Here is a 21,225-nt window from a genome sequence, read left to right as displayed (position 1 = left end):
GGTAACACAGCCTTCGGAACTCCTGATCTTGGCCACAGAGAACAGTGTGTATTCCCTGATTATACTACTCCTAATTACAACTGCGTTTCTCTTTTCTCCCCCATTTGAATGACTCCCTGTACCACGGTGCTATGGTTAGATTGCTCATCCTCCCTACAGCCCTCGCTCTCATCCACACATTGAGCAAGAATCTCAAACCGTGTTAGACAAGCTCAAGGGCTAAGACATAAATGTTTTGATGGAGGAAGTATGGACAGAAAACAATATTATGAAGATCAAAAATCCAAATGACAAGGGTGGGTTAAATTATCTCTCTCAGCTCCTTTTGATTTCAGCAATGATGATATGCTATAGTTTGTAAAGTTATGGTCACTCTTCACTTCGGAAATTTGGCCTTGTTTTCTTTCTTGGCAGAATTGATACTTTTAAGCTTTCTTGGCTTTTTGCCTTTCACTTTCAATGGGACAAGGGGTGAGTGAAATGTTTTTAATTAGCTAGCTCTGGAGGTCTTTGGCTGCCCTGCTCAACTAAATGCCTGTCAACTCCAATACTCTTGGTGCCACTCTGTCTCCATGTAGCCCCCTCACTGCTACTCAAAGCAATGTCATCTTACAGATGAAAATGGGCTGCCCTTGATTTTTTTTTTCCCCAGGTTGAAAAATTTTCCTGTTATTTAAGCAGATCAACTTCCATTTCAGTTTATATTCAGAAAGAAAAAAAGAGCATGTGGTCCTTTAAACACATCCTTCCTCAAAGTGTGTACCATTTACAAGATGCACTGCAGGAATTCACCAAGGCTCCTTCGACAGCACCTTCCAAACCCACAGCAGGTACCATCTAGAGAGCACTGCCACTTGTAAGTTCCCATTCTGACCTGGAAATATATACTCAATTCTTCGATCTCACTGGGCCAAAATCAGGGATTGTGCATCTGCCTCCACCAAATAGATTGTAGTACTTCAAGAAGACAGCTCACCTTCTCAAGGGGAATTAACCGATAGTCCAGCTGTCAGAGCTCTCATTCCCTGAATCAATAAAACAATAAGAAAAATCCCTTTGTACCTTAAACATCTGCAATCTTGTTCCTTTTAAATAATGTTCTGCTTTTATATCTTTGAACTCCTGAAGACCTCCATGCAGCCACCCATGGAGAGAAGGCCCCCTCCTGTTCAGTCTTTGATTTTTATAACCTTTCAGCATTCATATTATCCTTGTAAATACTTTACAGCACCTTTGCATCTTAATGTACCCAGTCATTCTGTGAACCTCCTGCAAAACAATTCCTGCACTCTTTCAAAGTGGCCGATATTTCTCTGGCAGTGCACGTCTAACAATGCGGCACTTAAAAAGAAATCAAAGCCTATCTCTGTCACTGAATATCAGGATAGAAGTCCATTGATTTTTGGCTTTGACAGGATTGTGCAGGCAGTGGGTTTGTTCTGACTTTGTTCAATGGCTGATCTCTGCTTCTATTTTTTCTGTTCTTGCACAAAACTCCAGCGGAGTAACTGTGAAGACCGGATTATATTTTCACTATTCATTTCAAATTGTTTCATTTGACATTGGTGTCAATGATAATTGAGGTATTAGTGCTTTTAATGACTTAGATGAGGGAACTAAATTTGACGTTTTCAAGTTTACAGATGACAAAAAACTAGGTTTGAGTGTAAGCTGAGAGGATGATGCAGAGATGCTTCAGTGTGATTTGGACAGGTTGAGTTAATGGGAAAATTAATGGTAGATGTGCTGTGGATAAATATGACGTTGTCCATTTATTAGCAAAAACCTGAAGACAGATTATTTTTGGAATGGCGATAGATTGGGAAACGGGAGGTGCAACAAGACCTGGGTGTGCACCAGTTGCTGAAAATAAGCATGTAAATGCAGCAAGTGGTGAAGAAGGAAAATGGTATGTTGGCCTGCAATATGAGAGGATTTGAGTACAAGAGCAGGGATTAGATTCCCTACAGTATGGAAACAGGCCATTAGTCCCAACAAGTCTACACCGACCCTCCAAGGAGTAACCCACCCAGACCCATTCCACGCCCTTATATTTACCCCTGACTAATGCACCAAACACTATGGGCAATTTAGCATGGCCAATTCACCTGACCTGCACATCTTTGGATTGTGGGATCACCCGGAGAAAACCCACACAGACACGGGGAGAACGTGCAAACTCCACACAGGTAGTCACCCGAGGCTGGAATCAAACCTTGGTCCCTGGCACTGAGAGGCAGCAATGCTAACCACTGAGCCACCATGCCACCCATGTCTTGCTGCAATTGTACAGAGCTTTGGTGAGATCACACCTGGAGAATTGTGTGCAGTTTTGATCTCCTTATCTGAAGAAGGGTGTTCTGCCTGTGGATGGAAATGAAGATTTACCAGACTGATTCCTGGATGGCAGACTGACTTAAGAAGAGGGACTGAATCAGTTAGGCTATATTCACTGGATTTTAGAAGAATTGGCGGGGGGGATGCGGCGGGGGTCTGATAACATATGAACCTATAATATTCTCACAGTAATCGATGGGATAAATGTCGGAATAATGTTCCAGTCACCGGCGTCTAGACGAGGGGTTACAGTTTAAGAGTAAGGGATAGGTCATTTTGTTTATGTGAGGAGGAATGTCTTCACCCAGAAAGTAGTGAGCCTTTGGAAAGTGTTTCAGGCCAAACATTAACTGTTTTTAAGGAGTTAGACATAGCCCCTAGGGCTAAAGAAATCAAAGATATAAAGAGAAAGCTAGAGCGGGGGACTAGGGTGAATGATCAGGCCTGAAAATATTGAATGGTGTGGGGAGAGGGGGGGGGGAGGCGTAGGCAGGAGAGAATTTCACAGGCTGTCAAAGTAAGAAATCAATTGACTTCTGACCTGATATTCAATGATCGAGATCGGCTGCTAATCTGAAGTTGAGCTGTGAGATTAGGTCCTTCAGACTGGTTGAGGTTATCAACTATGCTGCTACACTCTACACTTTTCCTTCCAGGACCCTGATAGAAGAACAGGTACTTACAGTAGTATTGATCCCCTAAGCCTAGCCACCCTTGCTTCCTCCCTCAAATGGGAACTTCAACATGGAAGTATTGACTGCTGTCCAAATATGGACACACTTACAACGTCTAAGTCTACATTATTCAATTGAAATTGTTCTCTTCTCTGAGCCTGGATGTACTGAGGCCTAAGTAGAGAATTACTGCCATTACTGAGATGAGTCGGTCAGTGTAAGCTGTGGGTGAACCCAGGACACTCTGGACCTCTTTACAAGGACTCTGCACGTGGAATTGTATAGGTTGTGAAGAATATTGGAGTATACTTACTGATTCGGTAACTCTGCATCTCACTTCCCTTGCTTCATATCCCCCTCAATGAGAGAATGAGAAGAAATCTAATTAAAGTCTATATATTAAGATCCTGAAGAGAATTGACAAAGTAGACATACAATGGATATTTCCCCTTGCAGGGCAATCTAGAACGAGAGGTCAAAGCTTTCGGCGAAGCAGTGGCAGATTTAAATCAGAAATGAGAAGTTGCTTCTCTCAGAGACATGTGAATCTGTGGAGTTCACAAACCCAGAGTGCGGTGGACAACTGGACATTGAAAGAGTAGAAAGTCATGGTTTATAATAAGTCATGGGTTGAGGAGTGGGCAGGAAAATGGAGTTGAAACTGAGATAAGATCAGTCATGATCGTATCAAAATGCCAGAGCAGGTTCGAGGAGCTGAATTACCCACTCCTATTTCTGCTTCTTCTTATATCCAATGTTTCTCATTCACTTTGGGGGTTGTTGTTGTCTACTGCCACTCCTTTGGAATAGCCACTGCGTCTCCAGCAATGGCATGTCTCCAGTTCTCTGCGCCATGACAAACTTATGCATTTCCTCATCTGTAGAATTTGCGTCAGCTTCTCCAAGCCAACAATTCCCACCTGCTGACTTTGCCTTGTTGGATCGGCTTCCCATTTAAGGCGATGTGATCTACGCAGGCCTAGTGCTGTTGCCCAGATCACCAAAACAACAATTAAAAGCTCCTCCCCACTGTTACCATCTGAAATAGCTGATACTTGGGCTGGAAACAAAAAAGAATGAAAAGTATATTTTCACATTCAATTGCTACCAAGTTCACTTGCAGCCAATGATGTTAAGTGCACCCCTTCTCTGGTGAATACGATCCAGGGTTTCTCTGAGGCTGAATCCTCAGAGCTCTTGCTTTGAATCAGTTTATAAATAAATATCAAGATCTATTTAGTTGTGTGCAGACATGATTTCTAGTCATTATAAATATTAACTATGCATATAATTAGCAATGAGACATGAATAGTTTTGGATTTATAACAATGGACGGAGGCCATTCAATCCCTCGTGGAGAAAGTGAGGACTGCAGATGCTGGAGACCAGCATCTTGAAGAAGGGCTTATGCCCTAAATGTCGATTCTCCAGCTCCTTTGATGCTGCCTGACCTGCTGCTCTTTTCCAGCGACACATTTTTCAGATTCAATCCCTCGTACCTGTTACAGCTCTTTGAAAATGTTCTCCATTTAGTTCCACCCCCTTATGCTACCCCATCACTCCCTAAGTTCACTCAATCGGGTATTTATCCAATTCCCTTTTGAAGGTGTAGTTGAACCTGCTTCCACTGCCCCTTTAGCCAGTGTTTGTCAAGCTTCACTAGCAATTTGAAATCATAATGTTGGGGTGCCAGTGTTGGACAGAGTTAAAAATCATGTGACACCAGGTTATCGTCCAACAGGTTTATTTGGAAGTACAAGCTTTCAGAGCGCTTTGTCAGGTAGTTAGTAGAATAGGATCATAGGTGGCAGAATTTATTGCAAAGGTTCGTAGTGTCATACACTGATGTGATATATTGAACAAACCTAGATTGCTGTTAATGGGTAATCTTTCGATTGGGTTGCAGGTTTGTATTTATTAATATATAATGATTTGGAGATGCCGGTGTTGGACCTGGGTGTACAAAGTTAAAAATCACACAACACCAGGTTATAGTCCAACAGGTTTAATTGGAAGCACGCTAGCTTTCGGAGTAACGCTCCTTCATCAGGTGGTAGTGGCACCTGATGAAGGAGCATCGCTCCGAAAGCTAGTGTGCTTCCAATTAAACCTGTTGGACTATAACCTGGTGTTGTGTGATTTTTAATAGATAAATCCTGCATGTTTGGAATCACGCATACATGCATGCCTCACAGCATTATTCAGTGCTATTGACTGCTAGCTGAATCCTGTTTTCCTCCATTTAATTCTGAATATGTTCATGGCTATAGTTCCTCACATTTCTGTTTCACAAGTGTGCATGTTTCAGGTCTAACTTGAGACACTGTGTATACTCAGCTTGTTTGGCCACAGTGGGCATTAGATCACCGAAGGGTTATCTTGTTCCTCAGCTGAGTGTGACATTTGAAGCTCCAGTCTACTATCTCTATAATGTTTATAGATACAGTGCACTTTGAATTGGCTGAAGGTGCTTTGATATTTTCTATCAAGTTGCTTGCTTGGCAATGTCACATCAAATCAAAGGGGTGAAATAGTCTCAGATGTCATTGCACCTCTGCGTAATATGAGAACTGAGTCTCAAGCCATAATGTCATGGTGTTAATGACAAACCAGTCAAGCCAGCATTTGAACATGGGGAGGCAATTGAGTCATTCAGCATGAGACAACTTTTCTATCTCATAAGTGCACCATTGCTTCTGCACTGTAGCTGGTACCCCAAATTGTTGTGATCAGACTGCTGTCTTCCACCCTTCTCCCACCCACCACTCTTGCCACCTTTTCTCTTTGGGCATGGCTTGTGTGTCAGGCCTGGTGGTTCCTTTAGCTGCTGTTGGTAAAACATTCAGACAGCAGCCACGGATTGAAAGCCAAGTACTCAACGGCAAAGTCCCATCTGCAGACGTGGGAAGCCAACGCACTTGCTGTGACATATTCTGACTCTTCAATGTTTCATTAACAATAGCTGGTAATCGTAACATTCCACAGCATGTTACAGAGGTGTTCCAATGTGAGGTTCGGTCCCTACACTCCCATCATTGGTTACCCTACATATCCAACCTTATGGCACACAAAATTCCTTTGGCCCATTGGAAAACAAATGGCTTATCCATCAGCCAGTTAAAAGATTACTCCTCAGTCCATTGACCAGTTTTTGTGATCACGTTTTATAAGTAATAAATGGAAGTGATCAAAAGAATTGAAAGAGCTGAAGTCGGTTCTTGCTTCTTTCTGATTTGCTGTGATTTTGCTCCTGGATCTTTTGTTTGCACTGGTATTTTGGGTATTAATTTTTAATTCCAGGAGACTCCAGAAATACTTACTGTGTAAGGAAGCACCCTGAGACCCCTTGTTCTTGGACTGACTGTCTTTCTCTTTCCACGGGAATATGTATCGGCACATAGGGCAATTTAATAAAATTAATTCATGGGATGTGAGCATCACTGGCTGGGCCAGCACTTGGTTCCTGTCCCTAATTGCCCCTTGAGAAGGTGGTGGTGAGCTGCCTTCTGGAACCACTGCAATCCATGTGCTGTGGGTAGATCCACAATGCAGTTAGGGAGGGAATTCCAGGATTTTGACCCAGCATCAGTGAAGGAACGACGATATATTTTAGATTAGGTTAGATTATTTAGAGTGTGGAAACAGGCCCTCTGCCCCAACAAGTCCACACCGACCTGCCGAAGCGCAACCCACCCATTCCCCTACATTTACCCCTTTACCTAACACTACGGGCAATTTAGCATGGTCAATTCACCTGACCTGCACATCTTTGGACTGTGGGAGGAAACTGGGGCACCTGGAGAAAACCCACACAGACATGGAGAGAATGTGCAAACTCCACACAGTCAGTCGCCTGAGTCAGGAATTGAACCTGGGTCTCTGGCGCTGTGAGGCAGCAGTGCTAACTACTGTGCCGCCCATTTTGAAGTCAGGATGGTGAGTAGCTTGGAGGGAAACTCACAAGGGGTAGTGTTTCTATGTATCTGCTGTCCTTATCCTTCCAAATGGTAGTGGTTGCAGGTTTGGACGGTACTTGGCAGGAGCCTTGGTGAATTTCTGTAGTGCATTATATTGACGAAGAGTGATAGTATTCCCAGTCTGTTGCTGCAGTTAGTAGTCGAGAGTGTGGTGCTAGAAAAGCATAGCAGATCAGGCATCATCTGAGGAGCAGAAGAATCGACATTTTAGGCATAAGCCCTTTATCAGGAAATAGTGTTTATTCACTGGGAGAATGATCCCAAAATGTGGGATACTAATCCACAGAAATATAAATTCAGAATCCAGCATAGCAGCTTGTCATACAGGTTCAGTCTTGGTTCTGTGAGGTTATCTTCTTGCTTAGTGTCTGTCCTCTCAGGTGGAGGGCAAAAGATCTCTCAGCACTACTTTTATGAAGCACAGCATGTTCTTCCCTGTAGCCCACTGGATTTAGTTCCTGAACTAACACCCAAACTGAATAATCAAATTCACAATTTGCCTGGATGCTGGGTCCCAGCATAGTTCAAGTTTATACCGGTTCCACCAGATCAGCTCCTTTCTACCCATGGTTATTGGCCAGAGTATTGAGTGCAGGAGTTGAGAGGGCATGTTGCAACTGTACAGAACCTTGGTTAGGCCACTGTTGGAATATTGTGTGCAATTCTGGTCTCCTTCCTATTGGAAGAATGCTACGAAACTTGAAAGGGTCCTGAAAAGATTTACAAGGATGTTGCCAGGGTTGGAGGATTTGAGCTATAGGGAGAGGTTGAATGGGCTGGGGCTATTTTCATTGGAGCGTTGGAGGCTGAGGGTTGACCTTATAGAGGTTTACAAAATTATGAGGGGCATAGATAGGATAAATAGACAAAGTCTTTTCTCTGGGATGGGGGAGTCCAGAACTACAGGGCGTAGGTTTAGGGTGAGAGGGGAAATATATAAAAGACACCTACGGGGCAACTTTTTCACTCAGAGGGTGGTACATGTATGGAATGAGCTTACAGAGGAAGTGGTGGAGGCTAGTACAATTGCAACATTTAAAAGGCATTTGGATGGGTATATGAATAGGAAGGGTTTGGAAGGATATAGGCCAGGTGCTGGCAGGTGGGACTGGATTGAATTGGGATAGCTGGTTGGCATGGACAAGTTGGACCGAAGGGTCTGTTTCCATGCTGTATATCTCGATGACTCTATAACTAAAACCCATTTTTCCCATGCCAATCTTTGTGCCATACATTTAACTCCTCAACTTAATTTATGCTATGGCACCCATTCCTGGAGGTGCTGGGTGTACGTAGCATCCTCCAAGTAAGGGTGTGAGGCGCCTCCGTGTCTGGTGCACACTTCGATGTTTCTGATTGCCTTGAGGATTGCCTCCATTCAAACCCAAATTCAGGTGTGTACTGTACGGCCTGTAGCTACCAGGTTTGTTTCCAAACTGTCTGTTGGTAGCTGCAGCCTGTCTGTATTCTGCAGCTTAGCAGTCACTTTGGTCAAGGCCTGTTTGTTAACCAATCCTCTGTCCATGCACTACATTGTCCGTAACGCTTTGCATCTTTATCTTATGCAGCAGCCTTTTGTGCGGCACCTGGTCGAATAATTAGCACAGTCACTTGGGTCAAAGTCTGTTTCCATTTCCCAGCATGCTTTAGTCCTTGTCCAGTTTTTATCAAATCCATCGTAAACTTTATCATTTTGAACGTGGAGCTTTGATCTTTCTTGAGAAAGGATGTACTGGCACTAGAGGGGGTGCAGAGGAGGTTCACTAGGTTGATTCTGGAGTTGAGGGGGTTGGTTTATGAGGAGAGACTGAGTAGACTGGGATTATATTCATTGGAATTTAGAAGAATGAGGGGGAGATTTTATAGAAACATATAAAATTATGAAGGGAATAGATAAGATAGAAGTAGAGAGGATGTTTCCACTGGCAGGTGAAATGAGGACAAGCGGGCTTAGCCTCAGAATTAGAGGGAGCAGATTTAGGACTGAATTGAGAAGGAACTTCTTCAACCAGAGGGTTGTGAATCGATGAATTCCCTGCCCAGTGAAGTGGTTGAGTTTTCCTCAGTAAATGTGTTTGAAGCTAAGATAGATATTTTTTTGAACAGAAAAGGAATTAAGGGTTATGGTGAGAGGGCAGGTAAGTGGAGCTGAGGCCATGAGAGAGATCAGCCATGATCTTATTGCATGGCGGAGCAGGCTCAAGGGGCCAGACGGCCTATTCCTGCTCCTAGTTCTTATGTTCTTAAGAGAATGTTTGCTGCCTGGTTAGGTCTGGAATTGTAAGTAAATTGTGCTTTTAAACAGCCAGTACTGGAATTTTAATTTTGGTGCATTTAATGGCATAGTACAAGCAATACAGCGCTGAAGGAATGATAACCTGTGGGGATGGGGTAGTGCAGAGAGAGTCAGCATAAATGCAAGATGTGGCTGCAGCCTGGGAGCGCAGAGCCTGTTATAGTTTTGATGATTGATTGTGAATGCAGCATCTGAGGAGAACAGTCATTTACCATGCAGTCTGGCCTTTGAATGGTGGAGCTGAAAGCAGCTAGATTTACTTCACACACAGTGTGTTACATTGAGACCATATAAATATTCACCTGTGTCAAAAGGGCTAAGAGAATTGCTGCATGATGGGATGTATAAAATAGATTCCAAGCTTACTCAATAAGATGACACTTTTGTTCAGAGATTATTGAGTTAACCCAGATAATATTTTACACATTCTGAAGAATGTGAAAGCTGGGAATGTGAGTTTTCCAGGTGTGATCAGGAATATGCAGCACTTCCTCTTTCTTTGAAACTTTTGCACATTTTTTTTAACGTGATATATTTGCCGTCACATTTTCATTACCACCCCTTCACTTTATCAATTTCTAAGGAGCCAAATCTGCTTAGTTTGCAGGCCAAGCGAACTTTTCTGGGAAACTGCCTGAGCAGATGTCCGTGAACATAAGAATAGGGGCTGAGAAACTGCATTGATCAGGGATTGAAGAACTTTCTTTGATAATGTCAATTGCTTCCTCCATACCATCCTGACTTAACTTTCTGATCATCTCATCATCATCCATAAAATAAATAAAAAGAGCAGTGGAGAGGAAATAATTTGATTATTTTGTGAAAGAATTACTACAGATATGGTGGGCTGTATGGCCCTCCTCTGTGCTAATCTAAATGTCAAGATTAGTGGGAAATTCTTTATAATCATGCTGAATAAAGCTGAAATGAGGATTTGAATGTTGGTAACTTATGTTAACAGTGTAAAGGTCAGAGTTAGGTTTACATATTTTCATTCTCTCTCTCACACACTTACACACACACACAGTCTCATACACACGCTCTCTCAGATATACACACAGACACCCCTGAGGTGCGTGCGCACACATACACACACACACACACTCACTCTCTCTCTCTCTCTCTCTCTCTCTCTCTCTCTCTCTCTCTCACACTCTCTCTCTCACACTCTCTCTCATTCATACACACACACACACACTCACACATCTAAGGGGTGAATTTACATTTGCAGATGCATTCTGTTTTGTTCAAAAAGCATACCATCTGCAGGCAATCAATTCGTATGACATTTTATAAATTCCTACATTGGAAATAGAACCAATCTGACTCAAGATTGGGATACAGACAGACTCTAACCTCACACCTTTCATGCATTGTCTGAGCTGAGATGTCACCTTTTGTTATAAAACCTTAAGTTATCTCGAGAATGTGATTTGAAAGAAGTTCTAGGATTTACATATTAATGATCCTGCAACCCATTCTAAAAGATGAAAGACTTAACAGTAATCTAGGTTTGTTCAATACATCGTATCAGTTGCATGCATGACACTGTGATCTTTTGCTGTAAATTCTGTCTTATGATCCTGCTGCATAGCTACCTGACGAAGGAGCAGCGCTCTGCAAGCTCGTACGTCCAAATAAACTTTTTGGACTATAACCTGGTGTTGTGTGATTTTTAACAATGTCAGAGTAGGCACAGAGTTTTGTGAAATGTGTAAGTAGTTCCCATTTCCTCCCTTACGATGGGCCTTGGACTTCAGAACTTCGTAAAGAACAAATTCACACACATATGGGGCTTGGCTCAACTATGAATGGTTTATTAAAGTAAACATTCTAATTCCTGGATACAAAATCTCTAAGCTGGACAAAATGACAAAAACACCTTGATTGGTTTGACCAGTTTAAATCTGTTCATGGGGATTGAGGGGAAGATGGGTGTTAGGACCAGTAGATCAAAAGTGTGGCGCTGGAAAAGCACAGCAGGTCAGGCAGCATCCGAAGAGCAGGAGAGTTGATATTTCGAGCATAAGCTGAAGAACTTATGCTTGAAACGTCAACTCTCCCGCTCCTTGGATGCTGCCTGACCTGCTGTGCTTTTCCAGTGCCACGCTATTGACTCCAGCATCTGCAGTCCTCACTTTCCCATTAGGACCAGTAAGTCAGGAAGGAAGGAGAGGCAAAGATAGGTAAATGAACACGAAGTGTGTTTATTTCAACGCAAGGATTATTATAGGTAAGGCAGATGAACTTAGATTCTGGATCAGTGCATAGGACTATGATGTTGTGGCCATTATTGAGACTTGCTCGAGAGAGGGACAGGACTGGCTGCTGAACTTTCCAGACGAGATTATGCAAAGTTGTAATAACAACAGGGTTGTTATTGTGGGGACTTTAACTTCCCCAGTATTGGCTGGGACTCCCTTAGAGTGAGAGCCTTAGACAGGGCAGAATTTGTTAAGTGCATCCGAGAGGTTTTCTTGGAACAGTGTGTGGATTGTCCACCTAGAAGAGGGGCAATACTGAGCCTGGTCAGGTGATTGACCTTCTAGTGGGACAGCATTTTGGAAACAGTGATCACAATTCCTTAAGTTTTAAGATAGCAATGAATAAGGATAAGTCAGGATCTTGTGAGAAGTTACGAAATTTGGGGAGGGCAAATTATGTCCGTAATAGACAGGGGCTAGGGAGTGTTAATTGGGAGAAGCTGTTATTGGGAAAGTCCATGTCGGACATGTGGGAAATATTTAAAGACCTGCTCATCAGAGTTCATGACCAGCACATTCCAGTAAGGAGGAAGGACAAAGATGGCAAGGTAAAGGAACCTTGGAAAACGAGTGAGGTTGTGAATTTAATCAAAAGGGAAAAAGAAGCACATGTAAGGTTTAAGAAACTAAAATCAGGTCCATAAGGAATACACAGAAAGCAGGAAAGGACTCGAACAGGGAGTTAGGAGACCCAGAGGGGCACAAGATGACCTTGGCAAGTAGAGAATCCCAAGGCATTCTATACATACATTAAAAACAAGAGGATAATTAAGGAGGAGATAGGACCACTCAAGGACCACTTGGAGGCAGAGGATGTGAGCAAGCTCCTAAATGAGTACTTTATGCCAGCATTCACCCAAGAGAAGCTGTTGGAGAGAATGTTTAGGTGTAGGGTTTACATGCATTTAGAAAAGCATGACCTATACTTAGGACAGTCAGAATGGCTTTGTGAGAGCAGATCATGTCTTACTAACATGATTGAATTTTTCGATGAGGTGAGGTTTGGGCAGTGGATGTTTTCTTCATGCCTTTTAGTAAGACCCTCGCCTAGGTCCCTCATGGTCCCTCCAGAAGATTAAGATGCATGGGATCTAGGATGACTTGGCCATGTGGATTGAGAATTGACTTGGCCATAGAAAGCATGTGGTGGAAGAGTTTTGTTCTGTCTAGGGGTCCATGATTAGTGGTGTTCTGAAGGGATCCGTACTGGGACCTCTGCTGTTTGTTATTTATAAATGACTTGGATCAAAATGCAGATGGGTGGATTATTAAGTTGGCAGACAATACAAAGAGTTGTGGATAATTTAGAAGGTTGTCAAAGGATACAGTGGAATATAGATTAGTGACAGATATGGTCGGAGAAATGGCAAATGGAGTTTAATCCAGGTAAGTGTGAGGTGTTGCACTTTGAGAGATCAAATGTGAAGGAAAGTATAGAGTTAATAGCAGAACCGTCAGCAGCATTGATGTACAGAGAGATCTTGGGGTTCGAGTCCACAGGTTCCTGAAAGTGGTCATGCAAGTAGATAGGGTGATAAAGAAGGCATATGGCATGCTTGCCTTTATCGGTCAGGGCATTGAGTGCAAAATTCAGGATGTCATGTTGCAGCTTTCTAAGACTTCAGTTAGGCCACACTTAGTGTATTGCATTCAATTGTGGTTGCCACGTTACAGGAAGAATGTGGAGGCTTTGGAGAGGATACAGAAGAGTTTTACTAAGATGCTGCCAGCATCTACCAGGATACTGCCTGGATTAGGAGGGTATGAGCTATAAGGAGGGGCAAGAAAAAAACTCAAGTTGTTTTCTCTGGAGCAGCAAAGGCTGAGGGGAGACTGATCGAAGTCTATAAGATTATGAGATGTATAGATAAGGTTGACGATTAGAATCTTCTTCCCAGAGTTGAAATGTCTAATACAAGGAGACATGCGTTTAAGGTGAGAAAGTTCAAAGGAGATGTGAGGAGCAGTTTTTTTACACAGAGAGTGGTAGGAGTCTGGAACAAGCTACTAGGGATGGTGGTGGAGGCAAATACATCAGAGGTGTTAAAAGACTGTTTAGATAAGCACATGAATATGCAAGCCATAGGGAGAAATAGGCCAAGGGCAGGTGGAAGAGATTGGTTTAATTTGATGTTATGTTGGGCACAACACTGTAGGCCAAAGGGCTGGTTCCTATGCTGAAAAGTTCTATAATTTAGCCTTGGCATCCATCCAATGTGCACAGTCACCACAACATATTGGAAAAGAATCTTTACTGAGAAACCACACTTTCTGCCCAAAACCTTCCTTAATTCACACCCAAACCCCCTGGTTTTGGCTGTTGTCTTATTTTCTCAGCCCCCCTACACCTCAGGAATTAGCACCCCTACTGTGTGGAACAGCCCCTTTGGCCCAATAAATCCACACCAACCCTCCGAAGGCTATCCCACCCAGACCCATTCCCCTAGACTTACCCCTGACTCATGCACCTAACCTAAACACCTCTGAGCACTATGGGCAATTTAGCACGGCCAATTCACCAAACCTCACATCGTTGGAGGAAACCGATGCAGACACAGGGAGAATGTGCAAACTGCACACAGACAGCCCCTGAGGTGGGAATTGAACCTCGCTCGCTGATGCTATGAGGCAGCAGTGCTAAACCACTGAGCCATCGTGCTGGGTCTTGGTTGATAACTCCCAATTCTCACATGCTTAACTAAAAGACACTATAAAGAAGCTGTGTAGCAATTCTTCCCCCAGTGGATAAAACATATTCATACTGTGGACAGTGAGGAAAGTTATCAGAAGTTGCAGCAGGACCTTGATCAGCTGGGGTAGTGGCAAATGGAATTTAATATAGACAAGTGTGAGGTCTTGCATTTTGGAAAGTCAAATCAAGGTAGGAGTTTCCTGGTGAATGGTAGAAGCTTAAAGAGTGTAGTGGAACAGAGGGACCTTGGAGTTCAGGCACACAATTCTCTGAAAGTAGAGTCACAGGTAGACAAGGCAGTGAAAAAGACATTTGGCACACTGGCCTTCATCAGTCAGGGCATTGAGTATAGAAGTTGGGAAATTATGATGAAGTTGTATAGGACGTTGGTGAGGTCACACTTGGAGTATTGTGTTCAGTTTTGGTCACCTTGCAATCGGGAGGATGTTATTAAACTGGAAAGTGTGCAGAAGAAATTTACAAGGATGTTGCCTGGACTCAATGGTCTGAGTTACAGGGAGTGGTTGGACAAGCTAGGACTTTTCTCTTATAGAGGGTAGGAGACTGGGGGGGAGCTTATAGAAATATCTAAGATCATGAGAGGCATGGATCGGGTAAATGCACACCGATTTTCTCCCAGGTTTGGGGATTTGAGGACTTGAGGGCATCATAGAGTCATAGAGATGTACAGCATGGAAACAGACCCTTCGGTCCAACCCGTCCATGCCGACCAGATATCCCAACTCAATCTAGTCCCACTTGGCAGCACCCGGTCCATATCCCTCCAAACCCTTCCTATTCATATACCCATCCAAATGCCTTTTAAATGTTGCAATTGTACCAACCTCCACCACTTCCTCTGGCAGCTCATTCCATACATGTACCACCCTCTTTGTGAAAAAGTTGCCCCTTAGGGTCTCTTTTATATCTTTTCCCTCTCATCCAAAACGTATGCCCCTCTAGTTCTAGACTCCCCGACCCCAGGGAAAAGACTTTGTCTATTTATCCTATCCATGCCCCTCATAATTTTGTTAACCTCTATAAGGTCAACCCTCAGCCTCCGACGCTCCAGGGAAAACAGCCCCTGCCTGTTCAGCCTCTCCCTATAGCTCAAATCCTCCAACCCTGGCAACATCCTTGTAGATCTTTTCTGAACCCTTTCAAGTTTCGCAACATCTTTCCAATAGGAAGGAGACCAGAATTGCATGCAATATTCCAACAGTGGTCCAACCAATGTCCTATACAGCTGCAACATGATCTCCCAACTCCTGTACTCAATACTCTTGACCAATAAAGGAAAGCATACCAAACGCCTTCTTCACTATCCTATCTACCTGCGACTCCACTTTCAAGGAGCTATGAGCCTGCACTCCAAGGTTGCTTTGTTCAGCAACACTCCTTAGGACATTACCATTAAGTGTATAAGTCCTGCTAAGATTTGCTTTCCCAAAATGCAGCACCTCATATTTATCTGAATTAAACTCCATCTGCCACTTCTCAGCCCATTGGCCCATCTGGTCCAGATCCTGTTGTAATCTGAGGTAACCCTCTTCGCTGTCCACTACACTTCCAATTTTGGTGTCATCTGCAAACTAACTAACTGTACCTCTTATGCTCGCATCAAAATCATTTATGTAAATGACAAAAAGTAGAGGATCCTTGTGGCACTCCACTGGTCACAGGCTTCAAGTCTGAAAAACAACCCTCCACCACCACCCTCTGTCTTCTACCTTTGAGCCAGTTCTGTATCCAAATGGCTAGTTCCCCCTGTATTCCATGTGATCTAACCTTGCTAACCTGTCTCCCATGGGGAACCTTGTCGAACGCCTTACTGAAGTCCATATAGATCACATCTACTGCTCTGCCCTCATCAATCTTCTTTGTTACTTCTTCAAAAAACTCAATCAAGTTTGTGAGACATGATTTCCCACGCATAAAGCCATGTTGACTATCCCTAATCAGTCCTTGCCTTTCTAAATACGTGTGCATCCTGTCGCTCAGGATTCCCTCCAACAACTTACCCACCACCGAGGTCAGGCTCACCGGTCTATAGTTCCCTGGTTTGTTTTTACGGCCCTTCTTAAACAGTGGTACCACGTTAGCCAACCTCCAGCCTTCCGGCACCCCCCCTGTGACGATCGATGATACAAATATCTCAGCAAGAGGCCCAGCAATCACTTCTCTAGCTTCCCACAGAGTTCTCGGGTACACCTGATCAGGTCCTGGGGAATTATCCACCTTTACCTGTTTCAAGATATCTAGCACTTCCTCCTCTATAATATGGATATTCTGCAAGATGTCACCATCTATTTCCCCACAGTCTATATCTTCCATATCCTTTTCCACAGTAAATACTGATGCAAAATATTCATTTAGTATCTCCCCCATTTTCTGTGGCTCCACACAAAGGCTGCTGATCTTTGAGGGGCGCTATTCTCTTCCTAGTTACCCCTTTGTCCTTAATATATTTGTAAAATCCCTTTGGATTCTCCTTAATTCTATTTGCCAAAGCTATCTCATGTCCCCTTTTTGTCCTCCTGATTTCCCTCTTAAGTATACTCCTACTTCCTTTATACTCTTCTAAGGATTCACTCGATCTATCCTGTCTATACCTGACATATGCTTCCTTTTTTCTTAACCAAACCCTCAATTTCTTTAGTCATCCAGCATTCCCTATACCTACCAGCCTTTCCTTTCACCCTGACAGGAATGTACTTTCTCTGGATTCTTGTTCTCATTTCTGAAGGCTTCCCATTTTCCAGCCGTCCCTTTACCTGCGAATATCTGCCTCCAATCAGTTTTGAAAGTTCTTGCCTAATACTGTCAAAATTGGCCTTTCTCCAATTTAGAACTTCAGCTTTTAGATCTGGTCTATCCTTTTCCATCACTATTTTAAAAAGAGTAGAATTATGGTCGCTTGCCCCAAAGTGCTCCCCTACTGACACCTCAGTCACCTGCCCTGCCTTATTTCCCAAGAGTTAGTCAAGTTTTGCACCTTCTCTAGTGAGTACATCCACATACTGAGTCAGAAAATTGTCTTGTACGCACTTAAAAAATTCCTCTCCATCTAAACCTTTAACACTATGGCAGTCCCAGTCGATGTTTGGAAAGTTAACATACCCGACCATAACTACCCTATTATTGTTACTGATAGCTGAGATCTCCTGACAAGTTGTTTCTCAATTTCCCTCTGACTATTAGGGGGTCTATAATACATACCCAATAAGGTGATCATCCCTTTCTTATTTCTCAGTTCCACCCAAATAATTTCCCTGGATGTATTTCCAGGAATGTTCTCCCTCAGTACAGCTGTAATGCTATCCCTTATCAAGAATGCCACTCCCCTTCCTCTCTTGCCTCCCTTTCTATCCTTCCTGTAGCATTTGTATCCTGGAACATTAAGCTGCCAGTCCTGCCCATCCCTGAGCCATGTTTCTGTAATTGCTATAATATCCCAGTCCCATGTTCCTAACCATGCCCTGAGTTCATCTGCCTTCCCTGTTAGGCCTCTTACATTTAAATAAATGTAGTTTAATTTATTAGTCCTGCTTTGTCCCTGCCTGCCCTGACTGTTTGACTCACTTCTGTTCTCAACTGTACCAGCCTCAGATTGATTTATTTCCTCACTATCTCCCTGGGTCTCCACCCCCCCCTCCCCCCCCCCCCCCCCCCCCACCTTACTAGTTTAAATCCTCCCGAGCAGTTCTAGGAAATTTCCCTGCCAGTATATTAGTCCCCTTCCAATTTAAGTGCAATCCGTCCTTCTTGTGCAGGTCACGTCTACCCCAAAAAAGATTCCAATGATCCAAAAATGTGAATCCTTCTCCCACACACCAGCTCCTCAGCCATGCATTCATCTGCTCTATCCTCCTATTCCTGCCCTCACTAGCTCGTAGCACTGGGAGTAATCCAGATATTACTACCCTTGAGGACCTCCTTTTTAAATTTCTGCCTAACTCTCTGTAACCTCCCTTCAGAATCTCAACCTTTTCCCTTCCTATATCGCTGGTACCAATGTGGACAATGACCTTTTGCTGGCCCCTCTTCCCCTGTGAGAACATTCTGCACCCTCTCTGAGACATCCTTGATCCTGGCACCAAGGAAACAACACACCATTCTGCTTTTTCTCTGCTGGCCACAGAAATGTCTGTCTGTACCTCGGACTAGAGAATCCCCAACACAATTGATCTCTTGGAAGCTGACGTACCTCTTGTTGCATTAGAGCCAGCCTCAATACCAGAAACTTGGCTGTTGTTCGTGCTGCGTTCCCCTGAGAATCCATCATCCCCTACATTTTCCAAAACATCATACCTGTTTGAAATGGGTATATCCACAAAAGACTCCTGTCCTCGGTGCCTTCCTCTCTTACCCTTCCTGGAGTTAACCCGTGTCTGTGTCTGTGTCTGTGTCTGTATCTGAGACTTTCCCCCCTTCCTATAACTGCCATCCATCTCATACTATTGCTGTTGCAAATTCCTTATCGCTTCTAACTGTGTCTCCAACCGATCCATTCGATCTGATAAGATTCACATCCAACAGCATTTATGGCAGATATAATCCGCAGTTACCCTTAAACTCTCTTTAGACTGCCACATCTGACAAGAATTCCTGAAGAAGGGCTGATGCCCGAAACGTCAATTCTCCTGTTCCTTGGATACTGCCTGACCTGCTGCGCTTTTCCAGCAACACATTTTCACATCTGATAAGATGTACATATCACTGCAAAAGCCATTTTTGCTCCTTCACAATCTACAGACCCAGAAAATAACACCGTCTTATTCCTTTACAAAACACTGCACCAGATCAAATTAATAGTTATGGCTTATATTTTAAGTTTAATCAAGAGACTTATCTCCAAAAACACATAATCAAGAAAGAACCCACTGTACTCACTACTGCAGCCTTTCTGTTGGACAGACTTAAAACAACTATTAACATATCTGACTCTGTATTGTGAACTTCGCCCAAACAGGTTCCTCCAAGATTACTTGTGAAATTCACTGTTTGTTAATTTTCCCAGATGACGCCGATGTCCAGCAATACATGAATTCAAAAACAGCAAAGGCAGTAACTGTGCAGGTTCTCTCTCTCTCTCCCTCCCTCTCTCTCTCTCTCTCTCTCTCTCTCTCTCTCTCTCTCTCCTGCACTGACCTCACCATGTGCTTCTTTTGTCTGTCCTTCTCCCTTTTAAAACTGCTGTTGTTTTGACTTTTTTTCCCCCCCAAAGTTCCAAAACAATGCAACAGCGTACAAAACAGTAATTGCTGCTCCTGGAATTTGATGAAATCACCTCCAGCACCTAAAATACCTCAAAAAAAAGGGGCAGCTCTTATAGCCAGAAATTCTTCCCTTCCTCCATCTTGGATTATCCAGAATCCAAACCCAGCATCAGTTTAAGGTCAGAGGAGAAAGAATAAATGGGAACCTGAGAGGCAACCTTTTTACACAGAGGATGGTATGCATATGGAATGAGCTGCCAGTGGAAGTAATTGAGGTGGGTACATTAACAACATTTAAAAGGCATTTGGACAAGTCCATGGATAGGAAAGAATAAGAAAGATTTGGGAGGAAGTGGGGACTGCAGATGCTGGAGATCAGAGTCAAAAAGTGTGGCACTGGAAAAGCAGAGCAGGTCAGGCAGCATCCGAGGAGCAGGAGAGTCGATGTTTTGGGCATAAGCCTAATTTGGGCAAAGTACAAGGAAATGGGGTTAGTGTGGGTGGACATTTTGGTAAACATGGACCAGTTTGGGCCAAAGTGTCTCTGTGCTGTAGCATTCGATGACTGTATGTAACCATTGACTTCTGCAGCTGTGTGATACCTGTCCTTGGCACATGTAATCTTTGCACAAGTACAGTCCGTGAGCACTTTAATATGTACAGCTTTCCCAACAAGAGATATCTTTTTACACACTTCCAAGAGAGGAAACATTTACATACACAATTGCAATCACATGCCAATTGCTAATTCTTAATCATCTGCCTGCCTATTTAAATGCGTTTTTCAAAATAAAGTGTTTATTTATTTCGACTAAAAATGCTACTGCAGGCTATAAATATTCAACTTCTCTCCAGGTGTTAGAACTCTGGCATTTTACTGACTTTCTTAGCGACCTGATTGAACAAAGTATCCTAAAGTTGCCTGTCCTTTAAAACTCGTAAGAATCCAGGTTAAAAATGTGTAGAATTCTTTTAAACTGTGAGCTCACGTGGAGATGGAGGTGGTGGGGGCAAATCTTTACAAGGTGGAGACAATGATTGTGGAGCTGGTAACTGAGCCTTGATTTTCACTGCTGTTTCGTTCTCCGCAGGCGTACTCTGTGTATGACGAGGACATTGGCTATTGCCAGGGCCAGTCTTTCCTTGCTGCTGTACTTCTGCTGCATGTAAGTACATTGTTGTGCTTCAGAAAATCTCATGTCACTACATGCGATATGACAGTCAGGACTTCTGACCTTCATCCACCCCGTGTGGCAATCACTTTCTGTGCAAGTGGCTGGGCAGTAAACCAGTTAATGAGGAAGAGCCAGGTTGGGTTTTGCAATGGTCCTGCGGCTTACACTATCACCTCCAGTAAGTATCAGGTGAGAAGGTGCTTCACAGTTATCAGGTGGCTGTCTGCCACAGGAACAGAAGGAGCTCACATGAAGGACCTCAACCTGGCAGTGAGATGCTATTCCTCAGGCTGTTGAAGCCAGGTAGGAGGTGAGCCCTTAGAGTTGGTAGCCTCCTCCTTCTCCCCCCAACCATCATGATCCAGATTCTCAATCCCAAGCTGCTGCACATGAGCAGACTGTGATCCCCTACCCTTAACTTCAGTTGGAAATATTGGTCCATGTGTACCATACTATTGAGAGGTTCTGGTACTCCAGAAAAACCTTCTCGGAAGCTCTCTATCGGAACTTGAAATGAAGTACGGGTTTTAAGAAGGAAGCAAGAGGCTGGCAGCAAAGGCAGCTCCATTAACCGTGACACACGATACAGGA

At 43.5% G+C, this 21,225-nt stretch overlaps 1 protein-coding gene across 3 annotated transcripts in view; it reads left to right on the top strand.

Annotated features, from left to right (window-relative positions):
- Nucleotides 1-21,225, top strand: part of LOC140479548 (rab GTPase-activating protein 1-like) — a 506,221-nt gene that overhangs the window by 359,413 nt on the left and 125,583 nt on the right. For all 3 annotated transcript variants that reach the window (XM_072573350.1, XM_072573351.1, XM_072573352.1), the window contains one exon: nt 20,551-20,625. In XM_072573350.1, coding sequence (XP_072429451.1) covers nt 20,551-20,625 — 75 coding nt within the window. The remainder of the gene's footprint in view (nt 1-20,550; nt 20,626-21,225) is intronic.

The sequence above is a fragment of the Chiloscyllium punctatum genome, chromosome 7 (assembly GCF_047496795.1).
Source record: "Chiloscyllium punctatum isolate Juve2018m chromosome 7, sChiPun1.3, whole genome shotgun sequence".
In the NCBI taxonomy this organism is placed as follows: Eukaryota; Metazoa; Chordata; class Chondrichthyes; order Orectolobiformes; family Hemiscylliidae; genus Chiloscyllium; species Chiloscyllium punctatum.
The sequence above is the reverse complement of the archived record's forward strand: the minus strand, read 5'-3'. Positions and strand labels throughout refer to the sequence as shown.